The 18,426-nt window shown below is 46.1% G+C and overlaps 1 protein-coding gene and 1 long non-coding RNA gene across 5 annotated transcripts in view; one reads left to right on the top strand and one right to left on the bottom strand.

The window, feature by feature from the left end:
- Positions 1-5,942, bottom strand: part of CLSTN1 (calsyntenin 1) — a 62,009-nt gene extending 56,067 nt beyond the window's left edge. For 2 of the 4 annotated variants that reach the window (XM_073316578.2, XM_073316580.2), the window contains exon 1: positions 5,618-5,942. In XM_073316578.2, the coding sequence (XP_073172679.1) occupies positions 5,618-5,708 (91 nt within the window). In that variant the 5' untranslated portion in view covers positions 5,709-5,942. The remainder of the gene's footprint in view (positions 1-5,617) is intronic. The other 2 variants (XM_073316579.2, XM_073316581.2) reach the window with 2 other exon arrangements.
- Positions 5,943-6,424: 482 nt separating this feature from the next.
- On the top strand, positions 6,425-10,692 carry LOC140900183 (uncharacterized). Its single transcript, XR_012155589.2, has 3 exons — positions 6,425-6,879; positions 7,087-7,191; positions 10,170-10,692. It is a non-coding gene; the product is annotated as an uncharacterized LOC140900183 (long non-coding RNA).
- The last annotated feature ends 7,734 nt before the right edge of the window (positions 10,693-18,426 follow it).

Here is an 18,426-nt window from a genome sequence, read left to right as displayed (position 1 = left end):
TTTGTTGGCTGTAAGGGGGGGAAGACATGTGACCTGCACGCTATTTCTGCGAGAGAAGAAAAAGTAGGTAGTGGAATGCTGGAAACATAGGCATAACAACGGATACTTGTTTAAACAGAATCATTTTTCTTCCACTTTAATCCCTGCAGATGCACGTCATCTCATTCGTACTATGGATGGAAAAACCACTTAGCATTGTCTCATCCAACTTACAGGGTGGCCATTATACCACGCCTTACCCAACATTATACATGCATTAATAGAAAGGTTTTTCTATCAGTAACTTATAAATTTCTCCTTCATATTTTCTCTTTTAGACCCATAAAGGACTTCTTTTATTTACAAGGGTACAAGGAAGTCCCTTTCGATTTAGCCATCTTTTAAGAAAATCTGAAACTCTGACTTTTCTAAAGGGAAAAAAGGAACCAAATATACCACTCTGTATCAAGAAGACTGGCCACTGTAATATCTTGAATAAACAATCTGAAAAACCATATGCTACTTGTGAGAAAGTTGTTTGTGGTTAGGTTTGAGAAATTCTTAAGAACACAGGAAACCTCTTGAATTGCTCAAAATCAGTTATGATTTCCTGGGTATTACTACTGTTTTGATTTTTACTGTTCCTTTCTGTGATCTGTATCACTCAGTTAAAAGACAGGACTTAAGGACTGAGGTGAAGCAGGGGTACCTTAATGTTGTACCTGATCAGTAAATGACTGCTGAAGAACTAGTCATTAAATGTACTGCTTTCTCATTTAAAAGACAGAAAGAAAGCACTCTTCCCTTTTGCAATTCAATTTCCCTTTCAGTTCTATTTATCAGAGTGAAGTATTTAACCAAAGCATTGAGTATTTCTCAATACTAACACTACACTTTTCTTATAATTGATATTAAAAGGTTTAACAACTCTGGTATTATACTCATTCTTAGTGCAACATAACTGATTACAAGATAAACACTAAAGAAATAATTTCATAAAAATTGCTTTTTATACTATGGACATTAAACAACATAGTTTGTACTTTTAACATTTATATTCTAGTTCTTTATAATACCTGAAAGCACCGATTAAACAAAAACTGAAAACTGCCATTTAAGCTTATATATATATAATTTCTTTGAAGGACAGAAACAGTAGGAAGAAATCACAAAGTATTAAAAGGACACAGTCAGGTCAAATTCAGACAACAGCTTTGTGTGTGTGTGTGTGTACGTACACGCACGTGCACACACACACCCCCTAGCCCCACTTGAAATGTTTCCATGTTTTGTCATGTTGTAGTTATTTATTTTAAATTACCACAAGAGAACCAGCTTCCCATCCCAAAGACATTTTCCTGCAGTGTTTGCATTGTGTTAGGAGGACTGGAAAGTGAAACTGATTACAAACAAAACAACTAATTGATTAGTCGGTTTTCACTGTCAAAGATGAATGACATACAAGTATTCAATTTTCACTGTCTGCTTTTTTAAAACTATTAATGTATTAGTAGCATATATAAGGAAATAGTATTTTTAATGTAAGAATTTAAGTGTGTTTATTCAGTTTTATGCATAGTAACAGAATGCTATATACACATTATAAATTACACCACCATGAAAAGCTTTGCTAGCTTTCACTAGTCACGATTCTATAATTTACTTATAGACAGTTTGTAGCTTCAGATAAATGTACCCTCAGATAAACATTCTAGTATGTGCTATCTATAGTAATTAAAGTGTTCAAGCGTAGCAGCCTCTATCTGTGGATGTACCAAAGCCAAACAAGGCCTCATAACCCACAATTCACAACAACAAGTTAGTTAAAAACTAATCTTTAGAATCTAGCAGCTCAGGATTCTACTCCAGTAAAAGCAGCTTTAGGCTGGAAAATAAGAACAGACTGAGCTCTGACAAGAAACTGTAGATGAAATTCTAGTGGATTAAAACAACTACCATTTATGTACAGTCTTCTGCAGAAATCTTAGCAGTAAATAAAAATAGCAAGTGGAAAATTAAGTTTCTGCAGCCAACTTTTCAAAGAAATAGAACAAAGGTAAGCGTGTATTCCGATCTTCCTTCGGATATTTCTACCAATACTTCAACAAAGCAACCAAGTATTCATGTTCTGCAGATACACAGGGTTAAAATGAGATGATTTCATAAATATTACATGTATAAAATATAGTTACATTTTGGTCTTTAGACTCATAATAACTGGTCAGAGTACCTGAAAAGAGCTTGTGCACTTTTAATCATAGCCACTATCTATAAAGTCCTGTAGACTTTCAATTACTTATCAAGTCTTGATGCTATGAAAAGAAAATGCAGCAAGAGATTGCATTTCACTCCAGTGAATTTATAGAAGCAAACATTTTTACAGATTAAACAAATAAAATGTTTCCATCGCAAGAAGTCAGTTGCATTTTAGTATCTCTTCAAATATTCACATTTTTGATGCTCCACCTTTAAATTATAAATTTAAAGTCCACAAATACCACCACCAGATCAATTAAAGTATCTTGTATGCCTTTCAAATACATAGGTTCACATTCTGGTAAAGAATAGTTTGCAATACAGTACTCTAATGAAATCTGTTCAAAAGCAGACCTGCAATGCGTATGCTTTCAGTTTGCAAGATCAATCAATATCCAAACAGCTAACGTTTAAGAAGGGTATATAGCAAAAGACGCAATAAAACTACGTGTTTACTTTAGGAACAAGACAATGTTCTCTATAAAATCATGAAGATTACGTTCCAAGGGGCTCTATAAGGTGTTAGATTTCCCATTTCTTTTCACAGTTAACGATCAAAGCTCTTCTACTAACCAAAATACCATCAGGGTTTTAAAACTGCACACACACACACACACACCTGCCTTTCAAGAACCAGGGGAGAAGCTGTATTTACAATACGCAACCAGTCTAGGATTGGGCGGGTAGTCTCATCACATTTCACGACTTTAGCCTTTCTTTGAAACGAGTTACGACCTCTATTTCTCTATTAATTTCAGAGCAAACTACCTTTAAGAGGACGAAGAAAATATTCACGATGTAAAATCCAAGATTTTTTTGTGTGCGTGTGGGGGGGGAATTATGTAACACACACACCCCTTGCTGCAGACTCCATCAACGCAACGATCAAACCAAAACAGAGTCAGAAGCATTATGCTTCCCGCATTCCTCTCCTTCCTACCAACATACATCTTAAAACAAAGTCATTAGCAGAGCCATTGCCTCCCCAGCCACTCCCAGTGACCTGGGCAGTCGAGCCTCGAGCTACATCTCTCAGAAGGAAGAGAACAGCCACCCTAACCCAAGGTGGGCAAGTCTCCCTTACCGGGAATAACCCACCACTACAACCCATCATCACGCCCGGCTCAGCATTAAAGAGAAGTGCGGGTGGCAACTCCCCTCCCTAGTTTTTGGGGGGTTAAACTTTCCCAACCACAAACACACACACGATAAACCATCCCCATCCAGCTGTCGGGAAGTCTCCCTCACTAGGACAACTCTCTCCTCCCTCCTCCATCATCCTTTGATCTATGATTAGGATCATGTGTTGCACGCTGTGTATAGGGGGGTAACTCCCCATCGTACCTCTTGCACCCCCTAACCCAGCACCATGGAGGAGAGTGAGTAACCCCCTTTCATCCCCAGCACCCTGGAGAGAGGCATCATCATCCAGCAGTACCCATCATCCCCCAAAGAACGAAGGAAGCCGACCTTGCCTCCAACCCCAACTCAGCCCTCGCATAAAAGGTGGTTTTACTCAAGGTAAAGGGATTAATTCCCATATGAAATAAGAGAGGGTTAAATTCCACCGCGAGAGAGGTAAAGGGGATATTACCATGGGGAAAACGGGTTAGATTCCCCCCCTCAAGGAGAGGGGCAGGGGGCTCAAACCACACAGACAGGTAGGTAAATTGGGTGCCCCAAAGAGAATGCGGTTAGACCCCATCAAAGAGGGGAACTGGGGGTTAAATGCCATAGAGATTATAGATGGGATGCATGAGATGTCATCATAAATAGAGTAAACTTCACCTCCAAAAAGGGGAACAGGGGTCCAAACCTCCCAGAGGGGACAGCTAGGGTGCCATAGGGTTAAATCTATAGATAGGGTGTCACGGGGAATTGGGGGGGAGGGAGGGGCTCAAGCCCCGCAGAGGACAGGCGGGGCTGTCACGGGGAATTGGGGGGGGGGCGGCTCAAGCCCCGCAGAGGACGGGCGGGGTGTCACGGGGAATTGGGGGGGGGGCGGCTCAAGCCCCGCAGAGGACGGGCGGGGTGTCACGGGGAATTGAGGAGGGGGGCGGCTCAAGCCCCGCAGAGGACGGGCGGGGTGTCACGGGGAATTGAGGAGGGGGGCGGCTCAAGCCCCGCAGAGGACGGGCGGGGTGTCACGGGGAATTGAGGAGGGGGGCGGCTCAAGCCCCGCAGAGGACGGGCGGGGTGTCACGGGGAATTGGGGGGGGGGCGGCTCAAGCCCCGCAGAGGACGGGCGGGGTGTCACGGGGAATTGGGGGGGGGGGCGGCTCAAGCCCCGCAGAGGACGGGCGGGGTGTCACGGGGAATTGGGGGGGGGGGGCGGCTCAAGCCCCGCAGAGGACGGGCGGGGTGTCACGGGGAATTGAGGAGGGGGCGGCTCAAGCCCCGCAGAGGACGGGCGGGGTGTCACGGGGAATTGGGGGGGGGCGCGGCTCAAGCCCCGCAGAGGACGGGCGGGGTGTCACGGGGAATTGGGGGGGGGGGCGCGGCTCAAGCCCCGCAGAGGACGGGCGGGGTGTCACGGGGAATTGAGGAGGGGGGCGGCTCAAGCCCCGCAGAGGACGGGCGGGGTGTCACGGGGAATTGAGGAGGGGGGCGGCTCAAGCCCCGCAGAGGACGGGCGGGGTGTCACGGGGAATTGAGGAGGGGGGCGGCTCAAGCCCCGCAGAGGACGGGCGGGGTGTCACGGGGAATTGGGGGGGGGGGGGCGGCTCAAGCCCCGCAGAGGACGGGCGGGGTGTCACGGGGAATTGGGGGGGGGGGGCGGCTCAAGCCCCGCAGAGGACGGGCGGGGTGTCACGGGGAATTGGGGGGGGGCGGCTCAAGCCCCGCAGAGGACGGGCGGGGTGTCACGGGGAATTGGGGGGGGGTGGCTCAAGCCCCGCAGAGGACGGGCGGGGTGTCACGGGGAATTGGGGGGGGTGGCTCAAGCCCCGCAGAGGACGGGCGGGGTGTCACGGGGAATTGGGGGGGGGGCGGCTCAAGCCCCGCAGAGGACGGGCGGGGTGTCACGGGGAATTGGGGGGGGGCGGCTCAAGCCCCGCAGAGGACGGGCGGGGTGTCACGGGGAATTGGGGGGGGCGGCTCAAGCCCCGCAGAGGACGGGCGGGGTGTCACGGGGAATTGGGGGGGGGGGTGGCTCAAGCCCCGCAGAGGACGGGCGGGGTGTCACGGGGAATTGGGGGGGGGTGGCTCAAGCCCCGCAGAGGACGGGCGGGGTGTCACGGGGAATTGAGGGGGGGGGCGGCTCAAGCCCCGCAGAGGACGGGCGGGGTGTCACGGGGTAGGGGTTAGAGGCGCCCCCTCACACGCAGTCTCCCAGGGAGGGTTCAGTGCGGCGGGTTCACCCCCCCCCCCGGGGCTCACTCACCTCTAGCAGCCCAGACCCCAGCGCAGAGCAGCCCAGCGGTGAGGAGCCAGGCGGGCGTCAGGAGAGGGCAGAGCATCCCGGGGCGCAGCATCGCTCGCTCTCTCCCCGCTCAGAGCGGGTGGGGGGATTGACCCCTAAGAGACAGGACAGGGGGCGCCCCCAGCGGGCCGGGCTGCGTCCCGCGCCGCGCGGCGGAGGGTCCGGGGCGCTGAGGAAGCTCCGCTCCCTTCCTCAGAGCCCAGCACTCCGCCAGCGGCCGCTAAGATCAAGATGGCGGCGGCTGATACTTAGGTTCATTCTCTCCCGCAGCGGTTACCAGGCGGGGGAGGGGGAGCCGGGGAGAAACCAACTCAGCGAGAGGGAGAGGGATGGGATATACGGGATGGGAGAAACCACCTCATTCCTATGGAGGAGGGGAACAAACCACTTAATCTTCGCAGGGGGAGAGGGGCAAAAGGAGAGAACTCACCTGGGGCAAGAGGGTAGAACCATTTATGGGGGGGGGACACCCACACCTTATTTCTTGGGGTGGATTAGAGGGAGGAGAGAAATCAAACCTGTTGCGGGGGGGGGTGTTCATGGAGGGGAGAGACCACCTCATGGGGGTGGATAACATTTCTGCGGGAAATGTTGGGGGGCGGGGGTTGAGAGAAGGAAAGTACCATCTGGGGCGGTAGACAGATGGGGAAAAAACCATCTCATCTCTGTGGGGGGAAGGTTGTTTTCACGCTCTACCTGGAAGAAACCAAAACTACCCCGCCCTCTCCTCTGGACTCCTGTCACAGCCAGGGCTGGTTGGGCCCCTGCTCTCCCTCTGCAGAGCCCGGGGCTTCCTCCTCCAGCGTGGGGATGGCTCCGTTCCTTTAGCACGGGAGGGGGAGGATGCGGGTGCTCATGGGCCTGCCCGTTTACACTGTGTTAAACATCACACATGGCAATGCCATCTCACATGATTTGCTCTGTAGAGGTAGGAGCGCAGGCGGGAGGTATGTAGATGCTGGCGCACCATCCATTTTGTATTGCCTTGCAAGCTCCCATCGCTTGCATTGAAAAGGGGGCAGAATGCAGATGCTGCTGCTCAGTCAGTCGTGCCCTGTGTTAAGCACCATACCGTGGGCGCTACCAGGATAAAAATAAATAACATTGCAATGCATACTACCGTGGTCTGTGTTGGCTGGAGTGGAAGGCAGAGCTAAAGACAGATGCGTTATTCAGTTTGCTTTACACTGCAATGCAGACTCCCTTGGATGCAGGGAGGGAAGGTACAGATGCTCAGTTCCTTTTGTGTCGCATTAAACTTCATATTCCACTGCAAACTCGCGTGGTTTTCCACTGGATGAGGCAGAGGCGGAGGAGTTAAAACGGTGGCGCCCTGTTACTTATTTAATGGGTGCATAGGGAGTGGGTGGATGGTGGGAATGTAAAATGCTATATCACTCGCAATGCTTTCTCCTTTTTGTATTGTACAGTATTAAAATTCACAAACTGCAATGCAATGAAATCTATCCAGAAACCAAATCCTTCAGTCTTTACTCAGCCAGAAGCCTAGCTGAAATCAAGGACATTTTTCCTAGGTAAGAACTGATGAAAGATTGTAGGATTTACATAAGGAACAGTTTGCAGCATAACTGGCCTAATGCAACAGTTATTTTCAGGAGCCTAGATGTCTCTCCAAACTATGTAGGATTGTTGTCTTCTTTCTATTATTGTGTACTCTATTTCCATGGTTGTGTTGTTAATTTTTCCTGATTTTCTCCAAAGAATAATTGTTTGCATTCCTGCCATTGAAATTAACTGTGTTACAAGATTGCTCTGTATCTTGCTAATACAAAAATAATATTTTGCTCTTGTATAGCTCCTTCCACGTGAGGATCTGGAGTTACTTTACAAACATTAACTAATTAAAACTTCATGACTCAATAGTGGGTCACTATCAAGTCATTCTTTTAAAAATTACTTTTTAAAAATTCCAGTTCCTGATACATCAGCTTTTAAATAGTATATCCTGACTTTCTAAACATTCCTTTACATTTTTATAAGGGATTGGCCTGCTCCCGTGTTAATATTTGTAAAGATATTTCCAGCAAGGCTGGAATTGATTCAGGGCCCTGATCCTGCTATAGGGGAGTAGGATCAAGCCCTTAGAGCCTGATTCTTCAATGACAGGCGTAGAGGTCTGCCCACAAATATCACATTGTAGGCTGGTAGCTTACCAGGGAAATGGTAAAAGAGACCTGCATAAAGTACTGTCAAATGCACAACGTGAAGAAAATAGAGAAAAATATGGCAAGGGTTTGTTTGTTTTTTAAAGTAATCTAAGGCCACAATGCTGCAAAGACTTATCTATATGCTTAACTTTAAGTACATGCATAAGTCTTTATAGGATCAGGTCTATAGGTGATTTTTGAGTTGGTGTCCTTTTAAGAATTATTAGCCCAATTTTACAGATGGAGAAACTGAAGCACAAAATGCCTTTCTCATAATTGAGTAGTATAAACGTTTCTGCATAGAGTAGCTAAACTGTTTTTCAAGTACCTAAGAAGCATGCAGACATTCAGATTAGTCAGATGCATTTTTATGTACATTGATTCTTTTTTATTAAGACACAGCATTAAGTTCTATCTGGGAAAACGTGCAGGTGCCTCATGTGGAAAAAGCCTGCATGTGAATAATTCAGTTGCACAGAACCTGTTCAGCAGCAGAAGGATGATGGTCTCAGGTTCCTTTGTTATTATTGCTCTTTGATCAAAAAATTCAATCAGAGAGCCAATTTCAAAAGAGGAAAATCTACCTTCCCAGATGTATAGAGCTTCATAAAAGCCAAAGTGAGACAGACTGATTTTATCATTACAGAGATGACTGTTTTGCACCTATTCGCCATTTCACGCCCACAGTAAAATAAAACAGACTGTTTTGACATCCCTGATATGGTTTTTATTTCCATCTTTTTTTATATATTTAAACTCATCATGTGCCTTTAGTGCTGGCATGACAGACAGCTCTGTTTATCTATAGAACAGGCAGTCCCAGTAACAGCTCCTGCCACGTTGCCCCACCAGTATACCAGCAAAGCAAACTCCAGATGTAGGGGACACCAGCCTTCCAGAGCCGAGAGGATAATTTATTCACCACACCAGTCGGTCCTTGCTCTACTCTACTAAAAGACAACTAGTAACAATTATTGTGCTGTTTTTCTTACTCTTATGGACACTTCACCACTGGGAATTGGACAAAGGCCACCAAAGAGCCATCAGAAGCAACTTTCACTCCCTAGCATCCTGGGCTGGATTTAAACTGGATCCTGCAGGTGAAGATTTTCATGCATTACCAGTCCCCTACATTATTCATCCCACCTCCAGGATGCTTATTTTAGTTTAGCAGCTATATATTCTATGTTGTTGAAATATGACTGCTTCCTCAACATGGAGGCAACATCTTGTGAGCATGTATCCCACTGAACATCAGAGAAAAGTAGGGAAAGAAACAACTGAATGTCCCACATCATTAAAAGGAGCTCGGGGAGTCTAGTGCTGGGAGCAGGACGCTCTGAGACAGAATTCTTGAGTGCTATTCCTAGCAGTGCCAATCATTTCTTTAAAGCAAGTTACTTAATCTTTCTGTGCCTCAGCTGACCAATCTATAAAATGGTAATAATAATACTTCCTTATAGAGGTCATTTGAAACTTGTGTTTGTAAAGTAATGTCAGGTTTCAGAGTAACAGCCGTGTTAGTCTGTATTCGCAAAAAGAAAAGGAGACAGTGGGGTGGGAGGAGGTATTGTTTCATGGTCTCTGTGTATATAATGTCTTCTGCAGTTTCCACGGTATGCATCCGATGAAGTGAGCTGTAGCTCACGAAAGCTCATGCTCAAATAAATTAGTTAGTCTCTAAGGTGCCACGAGTACTCCTTTTCTTTTTGTAAAGTAATGTGTGATTCTCACATTTAAGGTGCTATGGATATGCACTGTATTATTATTAAAACAGACTGTCCCATTAGAAGATAACAGAGAGGATTATAGACTGTCTACAAAAATGTAAGTAAACTAATTTATTTTCCCAAGCCCTGGGGCCTGATCCAAGGAGGTGCTGAGCATCCACAACTTCCCGTAACACCAGTGGGAGTTGTGGGTGGTGAGCATCTCTTGGGCTCAGCCAGAGGGCAGGTCAGGATAGGCCTACTTTCTTTACACAGTTCCCTTACAGATGCATCATTTCCTCTTTAAACTGATGCTCAAAAAAATTGAAACCCTTCAGGGATCTTTTTCTGTGAGGCTCCATCCTGAGGGAACAGCTTCCACTACTCAGATTGCTCTTTGAATTTCCAAGGTGCTATTCGGTAGCTAGAGAAATGCCATATGATGCATTGTTCAAAGAGTTTTATTAGAGCTTAATATGATCTCCAAGATGTGCCAAGTCTATCATTACCTGACAATAGAATTTTGTTAGTTCATAACAAAATAGTAGGGTTTGGACAGCTTGTATAAACACATTTATGATGTTATTACTTCCTTGGTGGAGAGCAAGAGGGTGGATTTTTATTATTTTATTTTAGGTATAAGCAGCAGCATAGATACTAATGTCTGACTTGGCAATCAAATACGGCTGGTGTGACTACATCGACCAGAGATGGACCCAGAGCATCAGGACAACCCGAATCTGGCACGTTGCTCACCAGCACATAGAAAGATTGAAAAAACCAAGAGTTTGAAAATCAGAAAGCAAACCAAAGTAGTCCCATAAAATTAATTTGCATCCAGAAGAGCAAACCCCCGTTCATTCTACCCACACATTACAACACCTTTGCTAGAACCACCATGTTCTGAAAAGAGCAGGAAACTACAGGATAATACCCTGAGGGAAGACACTCAGTGTTATGCTCCCTGTTTGCCAGTTGGGCAGTGCTGCTTCTAACTTTGCTGTGTAACCATCCCTTGACAAAGTGACCAGTTTACCTCACAGCTATTTATTTTGGGGGCTGGACGATGACCCAGACCACTTGCTTTATCAGCAGCTAGAAAGTCAATCTGCATTTCTTATTCAAGCTTCCCATAAAAATGTCTTGATTTAACAATCTGCTCAACTGTGACGATTTGGAGGTTCTGTCTGTACCAATTCTGAGTTGTGGATGAGGTTATGAAATTGTATCATGACATTACCGTGTCTTGGAAAGCCTATATGTTTGTAGAACCACCGCGAGTTAGAGTTGTTTCACATTTTTGCCAGGCCAGAGACAATGGTGGGTGACAAAGCAGACAATAGCCTATTCAAAGTAAAATACCTTTGGACAATGGATTTGCTCTAGCTGGGATAAGACACTTCCTCCTCTTGTCTGAAGGGGTGGGGGGGGTGCCTTGGGAGCAATGGAAAGTTACCAAAAAGCAGAACAAAAGCAGCAGGTCACCCCCACTCCCCGGCAGGAAATTATAAAGGGACACACAGAGGGGACATGGGGGAGGGAGCCATTTTATACCAGATTAAGATGAGGGAGCCTGCAGCGGGGGCAGGATAGGCAAGGGGGCAAAGAACCCTGCCTGCCTGATGAGCTCCCAAGGGAAAGGTGAGCTACTGAGGGACATTACGTTTAGGATATTTTATGGTTTTCTGTATGATCTGTATTCTATGTGTTTTGTTAAGTAAAGAACAGCGGTGCTAGAATCGGTGCTAAGCCTATCTACCAGTATGGTTTGGTCTACACTGCAAGGTTAGATCGACATAGGGTGACCAGATGTCCCAATTTTATAGGGACAGACCCGATATTTGGAGCTGTGTCTTATATAGGCTCCTATTACCCCCCACCCCCGTCCCAATTTTTCACACTTCCTGTCTGGTCACCCTAAGTCGACATAAGGCAGCTTACATTGTCTACATGAAAATACACTACACTACAGTGCAAGCGTCTACATGAAAATGTCACTCCCACTGATGTAACTTACCCACTACGACTACTTAATAACTCCACCTCTGTGAGAGACGTAGCGTTTAGGTTGATGTTCGGTTGACACAGTGTCAGTGTAGACACTGCATTGCTTACATTGACTGCTACTGCCATTCAGAAGCCATCCCACAATACCCAACATTGACAATTGAATCTGTGCAAGCGCTCCTGGTGAGGACACGCACCAACAACACAAGGAGCTTAGTGCAGATATGGAAAAGCGATTTAATTACTCCAGTGACTGTAAGTCAACGTAACGTAGGTCGATTTAGTTTTATAGTGTAGACTTGCCCTTAGTGTTTAAGCGCTCACAACTACCACATTGGCCCTGAAAGAGAGAAACTGTAAACCAGAAGCTTCACACCTTTTGGGTGGGTTCTAGGAGAAGGGTATGCTTAAGTACAAGGGAGCTGAAGGCTCAGTGCTGCATGCAGAGGGGCTAGACAGCTGGACAGTGGGTTACAACACTCAGAGGGGGGTGCTAGATAGAAGGTCTGAGCTGAGAGAGTATGCCTAGAGACTCAGAGATTGGGGCCATGGCTGGATTCCAGTCAGGCCCCAACAGCTTGAAACACCCCAGGGAGACAAAGCAACACAGGCTTGGATTCCCCTTGTAGCAGTCCAACTGGGCTAGGAAGGGGGACTTGCTAGGATGTGCGACACCAATATACGCTAGATAGCACATCATATCAATAGAAGCCTCTAGCCCAGCTGTTGCAGTGTATAGCTGAATCCTGACATTCTATCAATGTTTCACCAGCTGAGAGTGTGTTATAATGTATATTTTTCTTTTGGTAAGTAGGAGCCCAACCCAACAAATCCTTACTCACACGAGTAATCTTATTGACTCAATGCACAATTAAGGACCACATACACACAAGTAAAGGTTTGCAGGGCAATTAAAAGACAGCCGCTGATGCATGTGTGATAAGGTACAGATCTGCTAAATTCTTCATGCTTGGGAGTCTATGTCCGAAACAGAATTGTGCATTGACTCTGCATGGGAACTGTAAATGTATTTGGAATCGATTCACAGCAGTCTGGACAGTTGGCATATACATACAAGACAGTACTCTCTGCAAAGTAATACATTGTTCAAATGTAAATAATCAAACAACCTGATCTTCTTATATACATCAGAAAAAAACGTATTCAAAAAGCATAATCCAGAATGACATGGCTATTACTGTGTCCTAAAATGGTGAAAACAACATTAAATAACATTACCATCCCAGGTACGATGGTAAATTTTTTAACTTGAGTTCTACTAAAACATGTGCTCCTAACGTCTCTTTTCCAACTTGAGTGTCATCTCAAACAGTTTATCAGAAGGAAAAATATTGCAGCGCTTATCTAAATAGTTCTGATCCTCCAAAACCTATGAAGGCGAGACACTGCGAAGAGAATATGTCAGGGCCCCTTTATGTAGATATAGATACTTTCCCAAATTAACTTAATTAAAAAAAAATAGAATTAATCTGCAATTATGTCACTTTGTGCTATGACACTACCAGATCTCAGGGCTTGTCTACACTACTGGCCGGATCAACAGGCAGTGATCAATTTAGCAGGGGTCGATTTATCGTGTCTAGTATAGATAAGTTTCAGAGTAGCAGCCATGTTAGTCTGTATCAGCAAAAATAACAGGAGTACTTGTGGCACCTTAGAGACTAACAAATTTATTAGAGCATAAGCTTTCATGGGCTATAGCCCACTTCATCGGATGCATAGAATGGAACATATAGTAAGATAGATAGATATACACATACAGATAAGTTGAAAGTTACCATACAAACTGTAAAGGAGTACTTGTGGCACCTTAGAGACTAACCCATTTATTAGAGCATAAGCTTTCGTGAGCTACAGCTCTGAGGAAGTGAGCTGTAGCTCACGAAAGCTTATGCTCTAATAAATGGGTTAGTCTCTAAGGTGCCACAAGTACTCCTTTTCTTTTTGCGAATACAGACTAACACGGCTGTTACTCTGAAACCATACAAACTGTGAGAGGCTAATTAGTTAAGATGAGCTATTATCAGCAGGAAAAACACACTTTTGTAGTGATAATCAAGATGGCCTATTTAGACAGTTGACAAGAAGGTGCGAGAATACTTAACTTAAGGAAATGGATTCAATATGTGTAATGACCCAGCCACTCCCAGTCTCTAGTCAAACCCAAGTTAATGGTATCTAGTTTGCATATTAATTCAAGCTCAGCGGTTTCTCATTAGAGTCTGTTTTTGAAGCTTTTCTGTTGCAAAATTGCCACCCTTTACTGAGTGGCCAGAGAGGTTGAAGTGTTCTCCTACCGGCTTTTGAATGTTATGATTCCCGACGTCAGATTTGTGTCTATTTATTCTTTTGCGTAGAGACTGTCCGGTTTGGCCAATGTACATGGCAGAGGGGCATTGCTGGCACATGATGGCATATATCACATGATGTGCAGGTGAATGAGCCCCTGATGGCGTGGCTAATGTGATTAGGTCCTATGATGGTGTCACTTGAATAAATATGTGCACAGAATTGGCATCGGGCTTTGTTGCAAGAATAGGTTCCTGGGTTAGTGTTTTTGTTGTGTGGTCGCTGGTGAGTATTTGCTTCAGGTTGAGGGGCTGTCTGTAAGCGAGGACTGGTCTGTCTCCCAAGATCTGTGAGAGTGATGGGTCGTCCTTCAGGATAGGTTGTAGATCCTTGATGATGCACTGGAGAGGTTTTCGTTGAGGGCTGAAGGTGATGGCTAGTGGCGTTCTGTTATTTTCTTTGTTGGGCCTGTCCTGTAGTAGGTGACTTCTGGGTACTCTTCTGGCTCTGTCAGTCCGTTTTTTCACTTCGGCAGGTGGGTACTGTAGTTTTAAGAATGCTTGATAAACACCTTGGTATCGCCTTGGTGAGTTAAGTATCCTCACACCTTCTTGTCAACTTTCTAAATGGGCCATCTTGATTATCACTACAAAAGTTTTTTTCTCCTGCTGATAATAGCACATCTTAACTAATTAGCCTCTCACAGTTTGTATGGTAACTTTCAACTTATCTCTGTCTCTAAAAATATATCTTACTATATGATCCATTCTATGCATCCGATGAAGTGGGCTGTAGCCCACGAAAGCTTATGCTCTAATAAATTTGTTAGTTTCTAAGGTGCCACAAGTACTCCTGTTCTTTTTAGTAAAGATAAGTAGATCTAAGTACGTCAACTTCAGCTACGTTATTCATGTAGCTGAAGTTGCGGAACTTAGATTGATCCCCCCCGCATAGTGTAGACCAGCTCTCATTAATTAGCCTAGGTTGGGCTGGGTCAGCATGGAGCTGAGAGATTTCCAAGGAACAGGTAGGTGCTGCCAGTATCTCAATAACTAAAATTCTTCCTTAACAGTCAGTGCTGACTAAGGCCCTGAGTCAGTAAAGTCAATGAAATTTAAGTATAAAGTTAAGAACGTTTTTAAGTGTTTTGCTGTACTGGGGCCCCTACAGCCCAGCACATTGACAGAGAGTGTTGTGGTGTTGGAAATGCCAGTTCTGTATGAGGCATAAAAATAATGATTATGAGGGATTAGGACCTTAAAGATCCCTGGGCACTTTCCTAAGATTGTTAAAGACTGAGTCCTAACCAAAAGCCTTGCATTCTACCAACCTAAATTCACCCTGCAATTTCAGCGTGAAATGGAAATTGGTTCCTGTCCTAAACTTGGGTAGTGCTGTTTGCTGTTAAACAGCTGCTGTGCTTTATGACTTTCATTGGTGGAGCAAGAGATCCCTCTCCTCTCTATAAAAATACAAGATGCTATTATTTTCATAGGAACCCCATACAGAACTAACGTAGACTTCATAATCTTTTCCACTAGTCTTCCTCCTACACCTTGGCCTGCCTCTTCATCGCCATAAATATGCAATTTTGTTTTTACTAGTAACCGATAAAACTGGGACAAAGGCCTCTTGGCAGAACACATTTTCTGTTACAGCTGACAAACTAGTGGACTGGTGTCCTTGAAACACACAGCATGACTAATGCTTGGTTTACAAGGATCTAGGAGCACACATATTTCTTGCACTTGTCAGAATGGAGCTGAGCAGCCAGAAATGAAGAGCTAAGACGATGGGTAAAAATGAATGCCCTGCACTGCTTCTTACTTCAAGGAGAGGTGTGTATCATACCTGGAGAGTTGGGGTTCTTGACCAGCAAACTCAGTCTATAATAGGGATGAGCCTGAACCACAAAGCTCAGATCCAGAACCAGCTTTGAAGATGCGCAGAGAGCAAAGTGGTGTTCAGTTACAGGGGTTACGCTGAGACCCTTATAGAAAAAGGGACCAGGGGCACAGGGGTTGACTTTTGTTTTTGCAGATGGGTGCCTTCCAAATTTACTGGGCGCGACATGCCTACTCCTCTCACCTACTGGTGGCTTTTTGGTGCTGAGCACCCCCTATTTTTTCAATGCGTGCTGGAACTCTGGAGAACCCATGGAGTCAGCGCCTATGGCACAGAGACCTACCCATGGCAACCCTAACCCTATCCCCAAGTCCTCTACTAATAGGAATCCTAACCCTATCCCCAAGTCCTCTTCTAATAGGAATCCTAACCTAGGGCGGGGAACCTTACCCATAGGAACCCTAACCCCATGGCAGGGACCCCTACACATAGGAACCCTAACCCTACCCCCAAGTCTCGTACTAATAGGAACCCTGATCCTAGCCCCAGTCCCCTACCCATAGGAACCCTAACCCTAGGGCGGGGACCCTACCCATAGCAATCCTAACCCTAGCCCCAACTCCCCTACCCATAGGACCCCTAACTCTAGGGTGGGGACCCCTACCTTTTGGAACCCTAACCCTAGCAACAAGTTTCCTACCCGGAGGAACCCTAGCCATCGCTCCAAGTCCCCTAATCAAAGGAACCCTAACCTGAGGGTGGGGACCCCTACCCATAATAACCCTAACCCTTGCCCCACGTCCCCTACCCATAGGAACCCTAACCCTTGCCCCACGTCCCCTACCCATAGTACCACTAACCCTACCCACCAGTCCCCTAACTCTAGCTCCAAATCCCCTACCCACAAGAACCTCAACCCTAGGGCAGGGATCCCTACCCATAAAAAACCTAACTGCACCCCCAAGTTACCTATTGTCCTGGTGTATGCACACACCCCTTTCCCCATTGGGGTGGGTTGTGGGTGAGGGTTACACTGTGGTTACAGTCTACCAGACTGTCCTTGGACGCAAGGCAGTACAGCCAAAGTCAATATGACTGCCCTTGGGATCAAGGCTACATGGCCTAATGGGTGGAGTTGGGTTGCCACCCGGGGGATGATAGCCAGGGTAGGGGGACCCAAGCCCTCCCTGCTCCACTGGGTCCCAGCCCAAGGCCCTGTCAGTGGCAAGTGTGGTCACTACCCAGTCAATAGGGATCCTATCACAACACACTGACCTTCCTCGGGTGGAAGATACCAGTCACATCACCTTCCTGGGCCACTTCCTATCGTGTTTCCTGAAGCCAGAGTCCATACTCCGCCGGGATCTCCGAGGTCCTCAGTGCAGGTAGCTCCCCGGTATTCCAACTCCAGCTGGCCGCTCGTAGGCAACAAGTCTCCGGTCTGGTCCTCGGGATCGCTGGCTCCTGCAGTCAGGTACTGACTGAAGTTGTTCCTGGCCTGGCACCTCCACCAAGTGTCCTCCCTCCCTCAATAGAATGAGCTGAGCTGCTCCCTTTTATACTGAGGCAGCAGTTGGAGCATGCCCAGCATGGTGTGAGGGACAGGACTTCCACCACCCACAGTGTGGGGTTAACCCTTTCTTATCTAGTGTGGGGTATGCACGCTCCATCACAGCTATCCAGAGGAACCCTAACCCTAGGGCGGGGATCCCTACCCATTGGAACCCTAACCCTAGCGCAGGGATCCCTACCCATAGAAACCCTAACCCTAGCCACAAGTCCTCTACCATAGAAACGCTAACTCTAGGGTGAGAACCCCTACCCATAGGAACCCTAACCTTAGTCCTAAGTCCACTACCCATAGGAACCCTCACCCTAGGGCAGGGACCCCTACCGATAGGAACCCTAATGCGGGAAGGCAAGGCTCTGATCTGAATTCTAACAGTTCCATATTGTTTAAATCTGGCTCTGGGTAAAGTTTATGCTGTCAATGGTAAATTAGCGACAGCCTAATCCCTCTGGCAGAAAAACACAGGGAAGGGAATAAGAGATGAAACTTCCTTCATTGAGTTTCCTTTGAATTCTTCATCATGGGCAGGGGATTTGAGAGCATGTGGTAGAAGAAAGGGTTTGGTACTCAAACCCCATAGATACCCCATGAAATCCAGGTGAATCTTGGAGGATTTGATGATACACAAAACTAACCATGTGGAGGTCATGTGCCTCCCCAGAAACTCCAGGCTCCATCCCCTCTGGCTCTCAGACAGTGAGATTCCATTGGAATCACACTACCAGAAACTCACTTGCCCACATCTCCTCCTGAGGCCACATCTGAAAGGAGGCGTCCTAGCATGGAGGGAGTCTGTTGGGAAGTTAACAGTCCATGTCTCATATAAATGGCCGCATAATGTAGCAAACAGCTGGAGGGTTGTGGGAGTTGCAGTCTGTTGTGCTGCTTCTCAAGAGCTGGCCCATTCCCATCTCATCATTATTCTCTTTTTTCACTGGATAAATCTGTAGGAGATGCTCCAGGATATTATGTTATTTAAATTGGCTTCCAGTATTTAATGGGACTGACACCACTTCACCATGGTGGGTGGGGATGAGAATAGGAACAGAATAAACTGGGATGAAATTAAGAAAACAAAAATTGGGGTGAATAACAGGAATTGTTTCCAGACAATGAGATCTGTAAAACTGTAGCAGTCTCCCAAAGGAATGGTGGAAGCTC

This window comes from Lepidochelys kempii, chromosome 18, assembly GCF_965140285.1.
Source record: "Lepidochelys kempii isolate rLepKem1 chromosome 18, rLepKem1.hap1, whole genome shotgun sequence".
Classification (NCBI taxonomy): domain Eukaryota; kingdom Metazoa; phylum Chordata; order Testudines; family Cheloniidae; genus Lepidochelys; species Lepidochelys kempii.
The sequence above is the reverse complement of the archived record's forward strand: the minus strand, read 5'-3'. Positions and strand labels throughout refer to the sequence as shown.